This window comes from Malania oleifera, chromosome 4 (genome assembly GCF_029873635.1).
Source record: "Malania oleifera isolate guangnan ecotype guangnan chromosome 4, ASM2987363v1, whole genome shotgun sequence".
In the NCBI taxonomy this organism is placed as follows: domain Eukaryota; kingdom Viridiplantae; phylum Streptophyta; class Magnoliopsida; order Santalales; family Ximeniaceae; genus Malania; species Malania oleifera.
The window spans coordinates 17,751,882-17,772,238 of record NC_080420.1 but is presented as its reverse complement, the minus strand read 5'-3'; the positions used below and the strand labels follow the sequence as shown (position 1 = coordinate 17,772,238).

At 39.2% G+C, this 20,357-nt stretch overlaps 1 protein-coding gene across 1 annotated transcript in view; it reads left to right on the top strand.

Annotated features, from left to right (window-relative positions):
• Positions 1–20,357, top strand: part of LOC131154147 (elongator complex protein 2) — a 64,196-nt gene that overhangs the window by 18,763 nt on the left and 25,076 nt on the right. Inside the window, exons 5-7 of the mRNA XM_058106703.1 lie at positions 3,762–3,922; positions 4,021–4,698; positions 6,732–7,053. Of these exons, the coding sequence (XP_057962686.1) occupies positions 3,762–3,922; positions 4,021–4,698; positions 6,732–7,053 (1,161 nt within the window). The remainder of the gene's footprint in view (positions 1–3,761; positions 3,923–4,020; positions 4,699–6,731; positions 7,054–20,357) is intronic.

The window sequence follows — 20,357 nt, the reverse complement described above, 5'->3', positions numbered from 1 at the left end:
CACTTCTTGTATCGGCTTCAAGGCCAGCAACAAACATTTATCTTGGCTTTGAAGGAAGACAAATGGGGAGAAAACCCTAACTAAAAAAAATGATTTGGCAATGGCAAGTTCCTTGCTTTGCCAAAAATCAATGAAGTAGGATGAAGGCAAATCACTTTCATGCAAGGATTCAACCCTAAAGGGTGGCGTAGGATCTCAATAGCGACATAGGAGTTGGGTTGATGAGTCCTCCTTTGGCACGCTTGAAGAGCCAATACTGGCTGGTTCTTAACAAATATCCCCATTGGCTTTTCCCCATTGCAAGATGAAGGTTTTGTCTTTTGCTGAAGGAAGCAAAAACTTAACCTTTGGAGTCAGCAGGCTCCTGCCCTCACTGTGGCTGCTGCATTGGCATTTCCCTTTGGAAAAGCCAAACGCAATTGAAGAATGTGGAGACGACGACTGCACCCATGTGCTCACTTGCTCATGTGAATGTGGAGACTCGAAGTACGATAGGCAGCTGTCCCCCTTAGGGCATTGTTGAGATTAGTGGGCTATCCCCTCTCAAGCCTAATGTCATCAACTATTTTAAAGATGTTGGCAATCTCTCTACATGTCCATTTGCTTCCCCTTCCCTTTCCCCTTCCAACCCAAATCCTAGGCCTTTTGCTTCGTTCTTTGGGAACAAATGGCTAGAATTCGCTCCTTCTCCTTCTCCCCCTTTTAACATCGGGCCCATCTTATCCCTTGCTCCTCTAAAGGAGTTTGGACTTTGTTCCCATACACTTTATCTATAGGCTAGTAGCAGAAACACATTTAGAGAAGAAAGGACCAACTAAGATGCCCCTCCAAATTCAAGGAGTCTAGTTGATGCTCAGGAGGTTCAGAACTACTTTGTAAATCCCCATTCATAGTAACCTAATCCAAACCTAATGTCATGAGGCAAGCTTGTTTAGGGCATTATACATGCCTGTGACGACTTGTCTTGTGTACATGGGATGGTAACGACCATGTAAACAGTAGTGTAGGTTTAATTCATTAAGTGTGAATGTGTGATAGTACCTCGGTGTAAAATGGGAGCATGAGTTCTCAGTCAGTTTTATGTTTCCTAGTGCCAAAGCTAGAATAGCATAGGAAACTCTTTACCGGAGGGTGAGTGTTCATCAATCATTGTAAAACTCGCTAGCTTTTGTAAACATGTTTAGCCTATTGGCTTCCTCGCTAAACACATGTTCATAGAGAGGTGTTAATAATGCATTGCATTGCTTTATTTCTTATTACATGACTTTTGTGTGCTTTCATGCTTGTTTATTGCTTCAGATTAACTTTATATTCGATGGTTAAGAATTTGTTCATGTGGTGAAATTGTGGTATACTTTCAACCAATAAACAAGAGAGCTATAACTAGTGCCTCACCACTTTTGACAAGGTGTGACGTGTTCAACTTGTGACAGTTGATATCAGAGCATGGTTAATTGCTTCTTGAAATCAGTTGCCTTCGTGTTGTGGGATTTTTTGAAGCATTGATAAGAGACTATGTCAACCAATAGTCTGATACAAAGAGAATTGAGGTGCTAGAGGCGCAGGTTGAGTCAACCAACCACCTGGTTGTGGAGATGGCCAAACTTGCTGAATGTGTTAACGTATTGTAGGGGTCACAAAAGCGTCAACAGGGTTCTATTGTAGAAGTGTTAGAGGACTTCCATGCTATGTAGAAGCTTTATAAAAACAATTAGGGGATCTTAATGCCAAGATGAACCTAATGGTTCATGTTGTTGGAATTCCAACTCTACAGGGGTATAGTATGGAAGAACAAGGGTGCTAGGACCTCGAGTTTATAGAGGTGCTTGTGATGCTCAGAGTCGGAGAACTTAATTGACATGGAACATTATCTTCCTTTGACAAGAATCAACTCGGAAGAGGCGAAAGTATCTATGGCAACATTGTACTTGAGTGGTGATGCTACGCTATGGTGGTGTACCAAGTACGATGAGATACAAAATGGATGATGTGTAATTGATAATTGGACAGCTTTGGAGAGAGAATTCAAGTCCTAGTTTTTTGTTTGAAAATGTTGATTACAATTGTCAACACAAAAGCGAGATCTCAAACACGCTAGTATAATCAGGGAGTTTGTGAAACAATTCTCTACTTTGATGTTGGATACTTAGGACATGTTAGAAAAAAAATAAGTTGTTTTATTTTCTTGAGGGGTTGAAACCGTGAGCTAGGGCAGAGCTTCATTGACAAAGAGTAAGACTTGCCTACTACACAGGTTTCCATAGATCGATTGATTGGTTATGTTGGAGAGAGTTTCACAATGTCAAAAGAGAGTGGAATGTTGGGTGGAAATAACGGAAAGTCTTTTAAGTGGGGCAAACCTAAATTGGGGTTGACACCAAGGAATCAACTTCTAAGGAAGCTTTATCATCTCGGTTTTTTAACACAACTAGTGGAAAGGGTAAGCTTGCATGTTTCTTATGTTGAGCTTCACATAGTTGTTGATTGCCCTTATGAGTCATTGCTTAATGTCTTGCAAGCTTCCATTGCGGAGGGGTCACAAACATAGGATGAGGATGAGGAGGAAACCTTGAGGATGGGCCCAACGTGGTTACTCGATGTGTCAGAGAAGCATATAGAAGAACCAAAAGCTACCTAAACTAAAGGGTTAATGTTTGTGGATCTGCGGATCAATGGGAAGAGCACTCGTGCTACTGGGGCTACCTATAACTTTGTCTCATAGACGGAAGCCTAGAGACTCAACTTAAACTTGTAGAAGGGTTCAGGATGCATGAAAGTGATTTACTCCGCAGCTTAGCTTACTTTGGGAATAGCCAAGTAAGTGTTTGTGAAGTTTGGACAATGGGCAGGGCGTGCATATTTCATAGTCGTGCCGATTGATGATTTCTAGGTGATAGTTGGAATGAAATTCTTGAGGGAGGTTAAGGTGGTATTGATGTCGTTTGTTGGTACCAAAGAGTAAATCCTGATTTTCAATTTCTCTAGCTTTGTCCCCAACCTACGTAGTTTCTTGAGGGCAGATTACATTAAATTTTCTTCTTATCATTGTGTCAATTATCTCCATAATTTTACCTGTAAGAGTCCCTATATTCTATGTTGCTTAATCTAACCCTAGTTTCCTATTGCTTCTTTACCCATTGACGTCTAGATTCTTTGGAACCCTCACATATTTGACACCATACCCTAACACCGACCCGATGCGTTGCTTTGAGCAACGACCTAGTTCACCTGCGCCCATTTTTCGCTATGATTGGGTGGTATAAGTGCATTGTATTGCTCGTAGGGATGTCCAATCAACACATTGTTGATAGGGTTTCATTTTATAGAGATCTGACAAGTTTTACATAGGCTGTTAGCTACCTAATATAACCCTCCTCCTCTAATATTATTCAAATGAATCGTGTGGCACTTAAGTGCATGTGGCAATTTTATTAAAGGAAAAATATCAAGTGCCTATTTCTAAATTCTGACTGCGCTGCATACGGAGGAACATCCTACAACTCAAGGTTTTGTTGCAGAATGCTAATTGAGCTACAGTCTTTGGGTTGCTGAGTACTGTTTGACAATTTTAATACTGGTTGATTTCAATATGGTTTTCTCACATTTAGTGTTGTTTGCTATTGATCTTCATGGATATTTATTCTGGTCTGTGTGTGATGTCTATGCTAAGTAGCCCGTTTTCTTTCATCTTAATCCAGAATAATTTTTGATGTGGTTTTTCTCTTTTAATTTTATTTAAATATTACGTGTGGATGCTTTAGGAAACTGTAAGTTGTCATGTCTGGAATCCCTCTCTGTTGGTTCGAAAGCTATGGTTGCACTTTCATTAGCTGAATTGCCTGGAAATACGGGCCATATAGTCCTAGCAATGGGAGGATTGGATAATAAGGTTCATCTGTATACTGGGGACAGGACAGGAAAGGTATGAAATATCATATATATCCATCTCAGCTACGCGTTATTACAATCTTGTTTCTGTTTCTAAAAGTTATAGTTTTGCTTATTTGTTTGTCTATCCAGTTTGTGCGTGCTTGTGAGTTAAAAGGGCATACTGATTGGATTAGAAGCTTGGACTTCTCGTTGCCTATGTGTACGAATAATAATGAATCAAACAGCCTTCTACTTGTAAGTTCATCACAGGACAAATGCATACGAATATGGAAGGTGTCTTTACATAGTTCTCCAGCCAATTCTAAAGGTGTACATAGGAAAAAGGAAATAAGTTTGGCATCCTATATTGAAGGTCCTGTATTTGTGGCTGGTCCATCATCCTATCAAATATCTCTGGAGTCTCTTCTAATCGGACATGAGGATTGGGTGTATTCAGTGGAGTGGCAACCACCTTTGATTGCATCTGCTGAAGGGACTGCCTGTCAGCCTCAAAGCATTTTATCAGCATCTATGGACAAGACAATGATGATATGGCAACCTGAAAGAACCACTGGTATCTGGATGAATGTAGTTACTGTTGGGGAATTAAGTCATTGTGCTTTAGGTTTTTACGGTGGCCATTGGAGCCCAAGTGGAGATTCAATTTTGGCTCATGGATATGGTGGATCTTTCCATCTCTGGAAGAATGTTGGTGTAAATTTTGATAATTGGCAACCTCAAAAAGTTCCCTCTGGGCACTATTCAGCAGTGACTGATATTGCATGGGCTCGGGGTGGTGAATACATGCTGTCAGTCAGTCATGATCAGGTGATATGTTGTCAATAATCTGTATATTTTTCTTACTTGTTTCTTATCTAGCATGTTATTGTTACATGCCTTCCGTTATGGTTATCGTAAAAGGGGAATTGCTTCATTTTCCCTTAGGATTTGTGTGCAAATTGTTACTTTAGGTTTCTCATTTTCAGTGCTTGGAAGAACTTTGAAATTTGTTTTGCATATGTGGAATCTGTCTAGAAGCTTCTTCCAGACAAATTAAGGCCTTGGTGAAATTGTTTACAACTGCGAAGGAGTCAATACTTTTGATTTACTGTGTCTTAACCATTGATATGCATGATTCAGGTTTAGATTTCATTTGAGATTTGGTTGCTGTCATTATTTTTTCAATAATCAGTGTGCTATTTTTGAACCATAGGAAGATTGGAATTTGAGGAATGGTGAATCTAGTGTCATCCATATTTATGTAGATATGTTGTTCTTTCCCTTTATAGATGACATGCACTCGACATTTGACAGTTTTGTTCAAGATTAGGGCTACAAATTACCCAAACTGTTTGTGATTGTATTATGTTAATTGTGATTGTAAAAACTTTGGAATGACTCTTGAAAGCTTTGTGCTGCTTACTGACATGTGTATAATCAGTTTCTTAAAATTTCTTAAAACATTTCAATGCTCTTGTTAAAGAGACAATTATGATGATGCCGGCTGACGGTTTATGTTCCTGTGATGAAATTTTAAAATAAATAGTTGACAGACTCATTAGGCACTACAACTTCTCCCTCGAAAAAAAAAAAAAAAAAGTGCATGTGCATACAGATATTGAGACATACAAACTGTTTCTCTAGACTGCCTGGAGTAAACTTTTACAAAGTGCAGGGCTGCTAAAAATCATCTGAAAAAATACTTGAATATTGGATGTGATGTTACCCAAAAATGACACGACACAAAGGAAAAGAACTACGATTGAAGGTTTCAATGAATGAAGGAAAAGACAGACTTAGAAGACAAGGAACCCGAAGAATCCTCTAGCCAAGCCTGAACACCCCCTAGTTTGGGAACACAAGAATCCAAAACATTCAACAAATTAGTAGGCTCAGTAACCTCTCTTTCTTTGACACTACTAAAGAAGTGGAAATCCCAAGAAAGAGAGCACCCCTAGAAATAAATGAAGCTGTAATTGGTGCACTATGAACAGAATATAATCTAAAGAGACAAGGCACCAACAGCTCCAATGAAACCTTTCCTGCCCAAATATCCTCCCAAAACTGTAGCTATTACTGTTATGCATTTTGAAGTCAGTAAGAGGAATGAACAAACGAGCAAAACAGGAATTATAATTAGCTCTAAGGGGAACCACCATAATCGTTTTCCAATTAAAGATATATTTTTAGATATCACCTTACCAAGTGGAAACCCCCTAGAGACTTAGATCTACTAACCACATCCCAACTAACAAGGTGATCCCGCATAAAATTGTAATGGTACTATTTGAAATAGTTCTTAAAAAATGTCTAATTAGTTATTTATGGGGATGTTTTCGACCACAGAAGACAATTAAGGGTATTGTAGCTTGGTTTTCAAAGTGGTTTGATGTGGTCTTCCTTTTATGAGAGTGACTTTTCCTGATCTAGCTTTGGTCTTGCTTAAATTAGGGCAATGTAGCAATAGGATATACATGCTAAACTAGAATAATCTTCAGTGTATTTGATGCTTAATTAGAGCAGTTAACATGTGGCATTTTCTTGCTGCTCAAATGCCAGGTCTGGTGATTGGAGGAACTGCTAATTTTTAATTCAGAACTAGAGGTTACATTGATTTATATTTAATCACTTGTGTTGAAGTAATTAAGTGTTTGCTTTATGCAGCACATTATAAGCAAGTGTTTTGTAAACAGACTGTAAAAGATGCATGTTTTTCCTTTCAAACTCGACTTGCACAGTACCTTGTTGTAGTTAATATTTCAAATGCTAAAAGTAGATGTTTACAAAATTTGGTACACATTCATCTGCTTTGCAAGGCTATATAATATAGATGTTATTGATGTCACATTTTTTTTTTTCAGACATCTCGAATTTTCGCTCCATGGAAAAATCAGGATTCTCTTAGAGATGGGAACTCTTGGCATGAAATTGCTCGCCCTCAAGTTCATGGGCATGATATTAACTGTGTGACAATCATCCATGGAAAGGGGAACCATCGTTTTGTTAGTGGGGCTGATGAAAAAGTTGCCAGGGTGTTTGAAGCACCTTTGTCATTTTTGAAGACACTTAATCATGCAACTTCAAAAAAATCTATTTTTACGGAAGACCTACAAGTTGAAGTCCAGATTCTGGGTGCCAATATGTCTGCTCTGGGGTTATCTCAGAAACCTATTTATGTTCAGGGTAACTCTCTCTCTCTCTCTCTCTCTCTCTCTCTATGGAGTAATCTAAATATCTTGGATAACTTTGTTACAACATAAGATTTGAAGTTTCCAATATTGCAACCTTATCATTAGTATTTATTCAAGAGCATCATAAGCTGTATTGGATTTCTCTTAATTTTCTCAAAATTCTTCTGGTTGTTTGAGGGTAAGAATTGTTTTTTCATTCTTCTCCATGCTACCTCTCAGATCCTAGCTTTTGATCTACACAAATTTCGAATTTCACCAGTTTTAGTTTTTTCCATAATATTTTGCTTTTTAGATGTGCTTATATTGCTAAACAAAAAGTTCAATGTTGGTGCATGACTGTATATTAGCTACACCCTGTAATATAATCACCCAAAAGATGAGGCTGATTCCTTTCCACCGTCCTCTCTAAATATAGAATATTTAAACACTTTTTCCAAAAGGTAAAACTCAACTTTCTTTTGGCACGTGGGGAGTACAGGAAAAATGGTGCTATGCCATGATGGCTCGTGGTAAATCAGAGGGGAAGAATCTTTGATTCCTGAATTTTGTAACTAGGTGAGGGATGTACATTGGCTGGCATACCAAAAACTGGACAGAAACTAATTTGAAATCAAATACAAAGTCTGTTTTCTTTGCCATTGTGGCATTGTTTGAAATCCTGCAAATTTCCCATTTTGATGGTACATGCATGTTACATAAAAAAAAAAGTACTGGTGGTCATTGCCATTTAGCGCCCCCCCCCTCCCCCTATTTGGCATTCCTACTTTAGGCTGGGACGTATTTTTTGCACTTTTTTTGATTTGTATTTTGGTTATTAATTAGTGATTACATTTTAGTTAACCGTTTGTGGTGTTTATGCATATGGGTAATTATATACTGCGGAGTTTTTTAAATTTGGAGTTGAATCAGAAATTACCCTCTCCCAAATGGACAGCACTCCCCACCACGGCCTTAAATTTTGATTTCGGCTAAAATTTTGAGGCTTCAGAAGTGCAGAAATTTTATGTTGATGTCAATTTTGATTTCGATTTTTAAAATGCTGGAAATTAGTAGTAAAACTTGGAATTCTTTTGTGAAACTTTTGAAACTATTATTAGACAAATAATGCAAGGTTTTGAACTAGAATATTATAAATATAAAATGCATCAAGGACCGGTATTTGGTGTATGAGGTGCAATAACTGTATAAAAGTCATATTAAACATATTCAATTAATTTAAATTAAATTCATAAATCAATTAAATATTAATTGTACGAATACAACTTTAGACACAAATGGTCCAGCAAAATGTTGTAGCTAATATCTAAGTTTAATTTCTCGTGGAACGTCAAATCTAAAAGCTATAACCCATAATTTTCTTGTACTGATTTTAGTTTCAATAATAAAAAAGAAAGACAAATTAAAAAGAAATTTCAATTTGGTTTTTGAATCTCAAACTTCTTTTCCATTAAATTGTTAAACAGATATTTCCGAGAATTTGAGATTTTCAATGAATTTTATATGATTCATTGAAATTTCAACGAATATTAAGTCAAATGGAAATTGACCGCCGATTTTGAGGGTGGTTAAAAGCGGACATTTGCATAGAAATTTTGACAATTTTGTGGGGAATTTAAGATCATGTGATGGAGAGCTACTAATGGAGAACTTTAGATGTTTATTTTTTAGCTAGGTTTGTTATTTTAGTCTCGGAAAACTCTGGTTATTTTAGAAATTTAGTTAATTTAGGTTTATTTTGTGTATTTAGTATTTTGGTGTTATTTTGTGATTTCTTGTTTTATTGGGGGTTTTATGTGAAAATGAAGTAGCAGTAGTGGGTAGAACTGCCGAACATAAGCTATTGTACAGTCAATTGCTTTGAATCAGAATTGCTGCAGTTTCGCTCTCTCTCTTTATCTCTCTCTCCCTTGCAGGTTCACCTTCTGTCCCTTCTTCCTCTTCTTCCTTCTCCATCTGAGTTCTGTTCTTTCTTCTTCTTCTCTCTGTTTCTCTCCCTCAATTCTCTCTCTCTCTCTCTCTTGCGCGTGCGCGTATTGTTCTACATCAAATTGGTATCAGAGCATAATTCGATCCAGTCCCAGGCTTCCTTGTTGCTGCTTTTCTATCAGTTAACTGCTGTTGTTGTTTAAGATCAGAACAGGTTAACAGTTATCTTGATTCAATCTCCATAACTGTGAGTAATTGTTGCACATTACAAGTCTTACGAATCACTCAAGGGTCAGCAATTGCAAGAACAGCCCCAAAGTGTTCACCTGTAATTGCTCCTGAGTTATGTACTCCTCTTTCCAGGTTTAATTTTATCACACCTCTATCACTATCATAATCCTCCTAAAGGTCTCCCCTCTGCAATTCCACCTCCACTCACTAGGGTGTGGCTATGCGACACCACCACGTTACCCAGTCGACTACCGCTCAGAATCATCAACTTCTTGAAGTTCTCTTGACACACCACCACCATCACTGAAAGCACCACCCCCCGATCTGTCCCCGGCTGGAGCACCATTGCCAGTCGCACACACGCCCCATGCGTCGGTGACCTGTGAATGCAAAATTTGCCAGTCTTCTCCTGCTTCCAGATTCATGAGAAATTGTTTCCGATGTGATATTTTTGGTTTTTCGTCCCCAAAGATTGTGAAGCTGAATTGAGGAAAATTCAAGAGCTAGTGCAAATTTTACATGTTTGGAGGATAATTTCCGGGCCAACACTGGATTCAGATTTCAGTTGCTGCATTTTGTAGGCTTTATTTTTGTAGAGACTTGAGAAGCTAGGTTGAGATATTGGACTGCCAGTCATGGTTTTAAAAATCGGATTGGTGACCAACTCGGTGAAGCTATTGGGTCGGTTGGACTGGCAGGTCAACCTGGTGATTGAACCGGTGATGTCAGCATAAGTCATATATAATTTTTTTATTATTATATATTATCTATAATATATGGAAGTAAAAATTAATTACTGAGTACTTTCTTATTTTCATTCTTAAAATAGCTAAAATGATAGAAACTGGAATGATGACAGTAAATTGATTTGGATTTGAGAATATTAAATTTATTGAATAATTAATAATTTACTGCCAAAGGAGGCATGGAAGAGGCTTTTTAGGGATTTAGAAAATTTAAACTTCAAAACCAATTGAAGTTCAGCTGCTGTGCAGCATTATGTGAGGGATTTGCAAGAGGAACTTCCACTACCATCAGAAACTAATCCTGATATAGATTCAAATCAGATTTTGATTTCTAAGTTCGTCCCTCCACATGCGCCCTTCTGCTCCTCTTTTTCCCTATTCTTCCTCACACACACCCCCTCTCGCTGCTTTGCCTTCTTACTTGTTTCAGTCGTTGAAGAATAGTGAATGCCATTCTTGTGCATCTTCTGCAAATCCACTGGGTCAACTCAGATCTGACCTAGGTTCATGCCGGTTCACACAGATCTGTTCCGAGTCTCCTGGTTTTTGACCGAGTCCTTTCATTTCCAGGTCTGAGGTATCATCACTAGGACCAGACAGGTGTTTGGTTCCAAGGTCTAAAATTTCGATTTTGAATCAAATTTCAAAGCTCCAAAAGAACGGAAATTTCGACAGAAATTTTGATTTTGATGTCAATTTCGATTTGAAAAAATAACGGAAATTAGTAGTAAAGCATGGGATTCTTCGTAAAACATTAGAAATGGTTAACAAACATAATAATATAAATTTTAGGGCTAATATATAACAAATTAAATACATCTATGCTTTGTATGAGGTAGAAAAGTTGTAAAATAGTATGTGTATCAAACATATTTGTGAGATAATGTACATTAAACATATTTAGTTAATACAAATGAAATTCATAAATCATTTAAATATGATTTATTATACAAATAATGATAAATTAGACATGAATGGATAAATAAAATGTTACTATAAGTTTATTTTTTCATATAATTTCAAAAGCACTTGTAATAATATTTTGTTTTGATCAAATAAATAAAATAAATTAAAAGAGAAATTTCACTTCACTCCTAAATCTCTCATTTGAATTCCGACGAAATTTCATTGTATAGTTAAAATTTTAATAAGTTTCGCTAAAATTTCGAATGATTCGTTGAGATTTCAATGGAAATTATGCAAGACGGAAATTGACTGCCATTTCGATTTCGAGGGTGACGGAAATCGGAAATTTCAATGGAAATTTCAACAATTTCGTGGAAATTTAAAACCATGTTCGGTTCTGGTTGAACCCATTCGGACTGGCTGGTCCGGTCTGAGTTTCAAAACCATGCTGTATTTTGAGATTTTTCTGCGACGAATTAGCTTTCCTTAATGCAATTTTGATTTTGATATGAAGAAATCCGACTTTGATTGTTTAATACATATTGTTGGAAGGACAAAAATTCAGTATGAGAGCACCATTCTTCAAGTTTAATAGTGGAGCATCTATGAACCTTTACCTTTGTTATGGTTGCACAAAATTACATTACTTGGACTCCACAGAAATTGATTTTATATTGCTTATCTATTTGGTACTTCTCTGAATTTGCATTGGTCCATATTTACTCAATAGTTTAAAAAAATGATGAGTCAATTCCACATTTCTAGCTCTCAGCTAGTTGGCAATTCTGAACAGTTGATGAAACATAGGTGTCCTTATTTTGATGGTTGCTCAAATTTTCAGGTTCTCTTAGATTGGTTGGATGACATGGAGAATTGTTTTATTTGGTATGGATGGTCTGATCATTGGAGTATCTACTTAGCTAAATCAAAATATTTTGGTTTAGCAAATCAATGTTGGAAAAAATTTAAAAGGGACAAATACTATTGTGGAGAACCTCCTGTAACCACATGGTCTGAAATGAGATATCTTTTAAGAGAAAAGTATGCCCCACAGTGATATGGGGATCAATTAGTGGGTCAATTGTGTAGTCTTAGGCTACTTTCTTCTAGTGTCACTGATTATTACCTTAAATTAGAGACCTCATTTATCCCTGTGCTCTTGTTAATAATTAGAATGGTAATTTTGTTCAAGAAAGGGTTTAGGGATGAAATCAGAAGGTTTATGAATTTGCAATTTCAAAAAACGTCCTACTACTCTATCTAAAGCTTACTGGCTCAGGAAGTAAAGAGATTTCCCCAAGTATCAACCCACAACACCACTTCCTATTTTAAATACTTTCATTAGTCTATATCAATTTCTTGATGGTTACAAGGTATTCGTAGATCCTTCCAAGATGCTCAAGAGAAAACTCAAATTATTGTGGATAAACAATCAAATATTAGGATTGCCTGTGCAAATTGTTGCATAATTGAGTATCATGACTACATAGTTGATTTGGATATTACTAGTTCACAATTTTTTGATTCTTTTGTGAACATATGTACTGAATCTTCTCAAAATGAGACTGTAGAGGTGTCTTTAGTGACTTGAACACTGTTGGAGCCTCTAGGCCGAAGATTGACCTTGACTTGTCACCAAACTTGGCTGTTGAGACTTGCAATGAACATCAAGATGAGTTGCCAACTGCTAGGAAAGTTATGTTTGTCAATTACCTTGCTCTTCAGCCTCAATTTTCTATTTCTAGCCCAAAGTGAGGAACAAGTGGTTGTTTACGAGTTTTTTGAAAATTCCTTAATCATGGAACCTATTGTTGAAATCCCCCCCTGAGATTATTTCTCCTCAATTCAGTAATCTTGTGCCTCCATCCCTCACATGTCTCCCTCTACATTTTCATTAACCAAATCTAGTGAAACATTGTCCATCTTCCTATAATATGGACCAAATGCATATTTTCTTGATCTGCCAATATATTTGGATATTAAATTGATTTCGTGCATGGAGGATTTGCTATTTTATGAGAGGATATTGCAGTCTTCTAGGCTACTTGCAGTTGGGGTACCATCTAGATATTCTCCAATGATAATTGATGATGCAATGCAGATCTTGCCTTCTTTTGACTTGCCTATTTGTTCGACTTTGTTCCCACTCATTGAGTTAAAGCTGCTATGCCATTTCAGGAATCAGAACTCGAGGTCAAGTTTTCTCTAACAGAGGGAGTTTGATGGGGAACCACCAATGAAAAACTTTAGATGTTTATATCGTAGCTAGGTTTTTTATTTTTAGTTTGGGAAAACTCTGGTTATTGTTAATTTAGGTTTATTTTGTGTATTTAAGTTCTTTGGTGTTATTTTGTAATTCCTTGTTTTATTGTGTTTTTTATGTAATTTGTGTTTGTACTAATGGATGCAAGTGCTGGACAAGTTATTATTACAGTTAATTGCTTTGAGTCAGAATTGCTGCAGTTTCTCTCTCTCTCTCTAGCTGGTTCTCCTTCTGTCCCTTCTTCCTCTTCCTTTTTCTTATTCCTTCCCCATCCCTGTTCTGTTCTTCTTCCTTTCTCTATGCTCTGCTTATTCTTCTGTTCTATTCTGTCTTGCTCCTGCCTCTTCTCTCTGTTTCTCTGCCTCAATTCTCTCTCTCTCTCTCTCTCTCTCTCTCTCTCATTGCCCTACATCACCATGCTTCCCGCTTCTTCTCCTTTTCTTCTTCCTCCCTCCTCTTCCCCCTTTATCTCTCTTCTCTCAGTGTGCAGCATTATTTTGGTATCAGAGCACTTCAACTCACTTCCACAGCCTTTTGTTGCTTCCATCATTGTTACAGACGAGAAATCCTACAAAGCCATATGAAGCACTCACATAAAATCACACGCTGGAGCTGCACTGTTAATTGCCAAAAAAAAGTTCTGCCAAAAAATTAGAGGCACTGCTATGTTCATCATACACCACATTGTTGGGAGAAAGTTGTGACACCTCTTTCCCCACCATCAAAATCAGAACCTTTTGACTGGTTGAACACCAAATTTTCATTGCCATCTAATCCTGCATGAGCCTCCTTGCACTGTGAAATTTTGTTTTGGTTGCCACCCCTTTGAGATGTTGCCCTGCCAGGAGTTTGCTCAGTTGATTGCCTCTACTGCTGGAGTTTCTACCTTCTGATTTTCCATATGCTAGAAAATTATTGCCAGAGGTCTGTTGCTGGTGGCATATGCGTCCATGCGTTGGCGACGAGTATGGAGCAGCCCTGTTTTATCCTAGACACGAGAAATTGACTATTGCTTGTGATATTTTGATTCATACTACATTATTAGACTCTTGATATACTGTAAGGCATTAGCATTTTGGAGGAAAAATGAGTTTTCCCCACACCTGGATTATTATTGTGGTATTTTGTGAAGTAACTGTGCGAAGTTGAGAGATTGTAAGAGATGCTCGAGAATGCAATGAGAAATTAAAGAATTTCAGAGAGAAATTCAAAGTTGCTGCAAGAAACTGGGAACGAAGCCTGAGAAACTGCAGGTACAGCTGCAATTGAATGCAATGTTGTGTTTAGGGTACTGAATAATGTAAAAAATTCTCCCATTAAATTTGATTAATGTTTAAATGTAAAGGAAAACTAGAAAAAATTGTGCAGTTACTTGTTACTTCCACTATAAAATAGAGAACAGAAAAAATGCTGCTACTCTTTTCATATAAATACCTTTGAGTAATTATTTGCTTGCATCCTTATTCATGCCATTAACCACTTGTTTGCATAATGTTGGAAAATGTGAACTCATGTTCATTAACTTCATTAGCTTCAGTGTGTGAGTATTTTGTAGTGATTTAGGATTGTATTACTTGTAGTACAGTTTAGTCCCCTTCAGCATCCCTGATTTAATTGTGTCTTAATGCAGTTTTCGGTGGCCACTAACAAGACTAGTGGACCCAATTGAATGTGTGTAGATTCACACCGAATCTTTCTTCTATTTAGACACTCCATAGACCAAACCAATGGTTTAAGCAATGCAGTGAACAATTTATGTGAGTCCTAAAGTTATTGGGTAGCTACCCTATAGTGGAAAACTTATATTGATGGTTAGGCAACCTAATGGTCTTCATATTCCGTGGGGGCAGCTTAGCATATTCTTCCTACTCCCATAGATTCTGTAACTCTCAATAGGATGGGTTTGACCCGTTGACCACCTAGCGGGCTTGCTCAGCATCTCCAGCCTCAACTCAATCTTGATCTAGTTTTAAAGAGGCTAGTTTTAATGAAATTGATCATACAAAGACAGGGTACTAACATAATCCTAGGCATCTCCCACACCCACTTAGGCATGACTAGGATGATTTGAAGATTTATTAGATATCACTGAGAAGGCTGATATGCATGCATATGATGAAAAATTAGATCCCAGTACCTTCTTAGATTGACTAGAGGAGATGCAGTACTATTTTGAGTGGTACTGCATGAGGTGGAGTGGAAGTTTATTTTGCCAAAATGAAGTTGGTTAGACTAGCATAATGACAAAATGTTCTACAGAACCTCCAATGCGTAGGAGAGCCCCTTTTCATTTAATTGGAGGCTATGAGAGACACATTAAAGGAGAAGTACTTTCCCGCTTCAGAAATCAACTATTTGGGCAACTTTTGAATAATAAACTAACCCCCAACTATGACTTGTTACATGGACAGCTTTGATGAACTTATGCTTCATAGGGATATTATGAGGACATGTCACATGATCACTTGGTTTATTAATTATCTTAAATGAGAAATTAGGAGATATGTTGAGTTGTATTCTCTTAGGGGTTTTGATGATGCCTAAGAAAAGGCTCTTGCGATCAAGTACCTAATGTTACTTTCTGTAAAACATCCATGTGGGTCAGTGAGTCCCAAGTCCCAACAGACTAGGACTTTATATACATGGCCTAGACTTGTTTCAGAGTCTAGGATCATTTCTCAGTTTGCTTCAAAGGAGAGTACTATGCAGCACTGCTCATCCTACTTCATCTTTTAGTGATTCTCAGGCTAGTAGTTCTTCTTCAGATTAGTGTCATCATTGTCATGCTAGGTGTCACGGTCCGCCTTTTTCACACCGTTGTGAAGGGACGTGCGGCGCTAGCTAAAGCACTCTTGCTTAACTAGCCAGCCTTTTGTTTACCAACATTCATCCACGAAACACTTTCATTAACATTCAATCAGATAGCAGCGGAAATAATAATCAATTCATGAAAGCCGTGGCAACCAAGCAGTAAATATTGAAGCAAACGTAATTCATTAACAAATCCTCCGTTGACATGTTGTACTTAGCGAGGGAGGCAAGTAGGCTAAGCACGTTGACAATTGCTAGTGAGTTTTACAATGACTGATGAACACTCACCCTCCCCTAAAGAGCTTTCTAGGCCATTCTCACTCTAGCACTAGGAAATATCAAAGTGACCGAGGAGTCATACTGCCTTATTTGGCTTACAATGAAATAAATACTAGAAAATAACCCTACACTAGTATTTACATGATGGAAACCCATCCCAAACACACGAGATAAGCGGTCATAGGCAAGCATAATGCCCTGAACAAGCTTAGCCCGTGACATTCTCCCCCACTTATGCGGTCGACGTCCTCGTAGACTTTTGGCGATAGGTACACTTCAACTTTGTCCACGAATGACTTCAAATCTTCCGCAGAAATCCAGCTGATTTCTTTATCATCAAGGCACTCCCACTTCACTAGGAACTTCTGCCGCTTCTTCCTTGAGGATAGGAACTTTCTGTCTGCAAGGATCTCTTCAACATCATGTCTGTCAGGTTGCACTGTCTTCAACTCTACGCTGTTTGACTGACTTCTGCTCAGGTCGTTGGTGTTGGCGTTGAATGGCTTGAGGCAATTGACATGAAATTGCGGTCTTCTCTCCTGATCTGCCCACTTCTTCATCTGCTCAGAAGCTTTCTCTAGATAGGCTTGGGCAAACTTTGTATTCTTTCTCCCTTCGCTGGTGAAGATGTACACCTTGGGAATCTTTCGTCTGTATGGCTCGCCCACTGTGTGAGGTAACAGCGGCAGCTGGCCTGTAACAAGCTCAAAAGGGCTCTTGTTGGTTGTTGAGCGCCTTTGGGCGTTGCCACAGAACGGAGCCACATCAAGTAGTTGCACGCCATTCTTCTGGTTGTCATTGACACAATGGCGCAAGTACTCATCTAGTAGCTCTCTAAATCTCTTCATCTGTTCGTCTGTCTGTCGATGATAACTCGAAGAGATGTCAAGGTGTGACCTGAATATCCTGAAAAACTCTGTTAAGAAGTTGTCAGTGAACATTAAATCTTGGTCACAAATAATAACTTGGGGAAAATACCAATGTTTCACAACAGTCACAAGGAACAATTGTGTCGTCCCCTCTGCCGAACAGTACTTTGGTGCGGCCATGAAAGTACCAGACTTCTTCCGCTCCCCCTTATCTTGTTGGCAAGTGAGACAAGTTTTGGTATAATCAACCACATCATCCCGCATGTGCGGCCAATAATACCTCCCCAGTAGTCCTGTCATTGGAGTCATTCTCCGCGAATACCCCTTAACGAACTTCCTGTAGAAACTAGTAAGGCCAAGAAAGGAACGCAACTCCTTCACTGTCGTGGGGATCTTCCGTTCTTGAATCATCCTTACCTTCTCCATACCCCTCCGGATACGACCTTGTTCAACGACTTGACCAAGGAATTTGTTGCTCCGCCGAGCGAAAGAGAAATTCTCCTTCTTCACATTCAGGCTATTTCCCTTCAGCCTGTCGAACACCTTCCGTAGATGCTCTTCATGTTTCCTCCGAAACGACACCGATGCTCCCAACGGTGTTTTGGAAGGGCGAACACATCCCGCTTCCACTTCATCAAGCTGTTTCCCCAACTCTACTATCTCTTTAGGCGCAATCCAACATGGCCTTTTAGCAGGTGGTTTCACTCCTGATAACAACTTGATCTTTTGCTCCACAGTCCATCGTGAAAGCAAATTTTGAGGCAGCTTATCCAGCAATACCTCCTTATCCTCATCCAACACTGCTTGGATGGTCAAAGGCTCCAGCTCTTGGCCTATTTCTTTGTCTACCACCACCGTGGCTAGACGTGTCTGCTCACCCTGACCCAATCCTTCATTGAGTTGTATGGCTGAAAGGGACTTCCCTTCGTCTCCTTTCGTTGCAACGACTTGCACCATGCACGAGTGATCTCCCATCAGACACAGGGAACCAGCCGAAGGCATCAGCACTGCCCTCGTCCCCATTAGGAACTCCATTCCTAGAATGACCGGATAGTCATCCAATGGCACCGCTGTGAAATTCGCATGACCTTCCCACTGTCCAAGCTTTATAGCCACTTGCTTGGCTACTCCCAGAGTAGGCTGGGCTACAGAGTTAACTGCTTTCACGCGTCCTGTATCCTTCTCTAAGGATAAGTTGAGTCTTCCTGCTTCCAACTGCGAAACAAAATTATGAGTAGCTCCCGTATCCACCATAGCGCGAGTACTCTTCCCATTTATCCTCAAGTCCACAAACATTAACCCTTTTGCTCGTGTAACTTTCGGTGTTTTTGCCTGCTTTTCCAATGCGTTCACTAACCGCACTGAACCCACCCTCGGGGCATCATCCTCTTCCCCATCGTCTTCCACTGCCTGTTCTACAATGGAAGCTTGTAAGGCATTAAGTGATGCTTTGTGAGGGCACTCAAAAACTCTATGAGGACCTCGACACAAGAAACACTCAATTTTACTCTTCCCCTTTCCATTGGGTGTGTTGAACCCTTGAGACGACGAAGCTTCCTGTGAGGTTGATGATTTAGAGTCGGCTCCCCCACTCTTGGGTTTGCCATTCCTGAAAGACTTTCCACTGTTTCCCTCTCCGCCAAACCGTTTGGACGAAGCGGTCTCATCACCAGCGTAGTTTGTCAAGCACTCTGCAGCCGCTTGTGCAGTTGACAAGTCTTGAACCCTTTGCCTATGAAGTTCAGTTCTTGCCCACGGTTTCATCCCCTCTAGAAAATAGAACAACTTGTCCTTCTCTGACATATCCCGAATATCCAACATTAAAGCAGAAAATTGTTTCACATATTCACTGATTGACCCCGTATGCTTGAGATCTCTCAGTTTTCTCCTTGCATTATACTCAACGTTCTCAGGAAAGAATTGGGCCTTGAGCTCTCTCCTCAAGTCTGCCCAACTATCAATCACACAGTTTCCATTTTCAATTTCTCTGTACTTGGTACGCCACCATAGTTTGGCATCACCAACCAAGTACATGGTCGCAGTATCCACCTTTGCCTGTTCTGAGGCCATCCTCACAACGCGAAAGTACTGCTCCACATCAAACAAGAAGTTCTCTAACTCCTTGGCATCTCGGGCACCCCCATACGTCCTGGGTTCTGGCACCTTGGTCTTGCTAACTCCCGGAGTGTTGGAGTTCCCCATAGCAAGAACCATCACATTTACCTTTGCATCCAGATCTGCCATCCGGGCTTGCAAAGTTTCCACAGTGTGGCGAAAGTCCTCTGACATGTCGCCTATCAAACCTGCTTGATGTTTTTGTGATCCCCTCACTTCATCAACAAGTTCTCTCATCTGGGCCACCTCCGCGGCCATAGTGTTGGTTGTTTCCTCAACCTGTGCTTCCAGCACGCTGATCTTCTCAGCATTGTTTGGTGCCATGGTCACTTACCAAAGCTTCCCAAACCCAACGACGAAGGCAATCGAATTCACGTAGCAACTCAACCTTGGGCTCTCACCAAGTGTCACCGACTTGGCTCTGATACCAAATGTCACGGTCTGCCTTTTTCACACCGTTGTGAAGGGCCGTGCGGCGCTAGCTAAAGCACTCTTGCTTAACTAGCCAGCCTTTTGTTTACCAACATTCATCCACGAAACACTTTCATTAACATTCAATCAGATAGCAGCGGAAATAATAATCAATTCATGAAAGCCATGGCAACCAAGTAGTAAATATTGAAGCAAACGTAATTCATTAACAAATCCTCCGTTGACATGTTGTACTTAGCGAGGGAGGCAAGTAGGCTAAGCACGTCGACAATTGCTAGTGAGTTTTACAATGACTGATGAACACTCACCCTCCCCTACAGAGCTTTCTAAGCCATTCTCACTCTAGCACTAGGAAACATCAAAGTGACCGAGGAGTCATACTGCCTTATTTGGCTTACAATGAAATAAATACTAGAAAATAACCCTACACTAGTATTTACATGATGGAAACCCATCCCAAACACACGAGATAAGCGGTCATAGGCAAGCATAATGCCCTGAATAAGCTTAGCCCGTGACACTAGGTCATGTAGTTGCTGGAACATTAATAGTGTGAGCAAGTGGACCCATGGCAAATTTTGGATCTGGTTGTGTAGATGTTATTGAGTGCTCTGAAATAAGGGTGAGATAGTTATCACTTTTACTTAGATGACATCCGTGTTTGTTTTGTGAGATGTGTTTTCTCCATTATTCTGTATACTGATGACTAGAAGAGGAC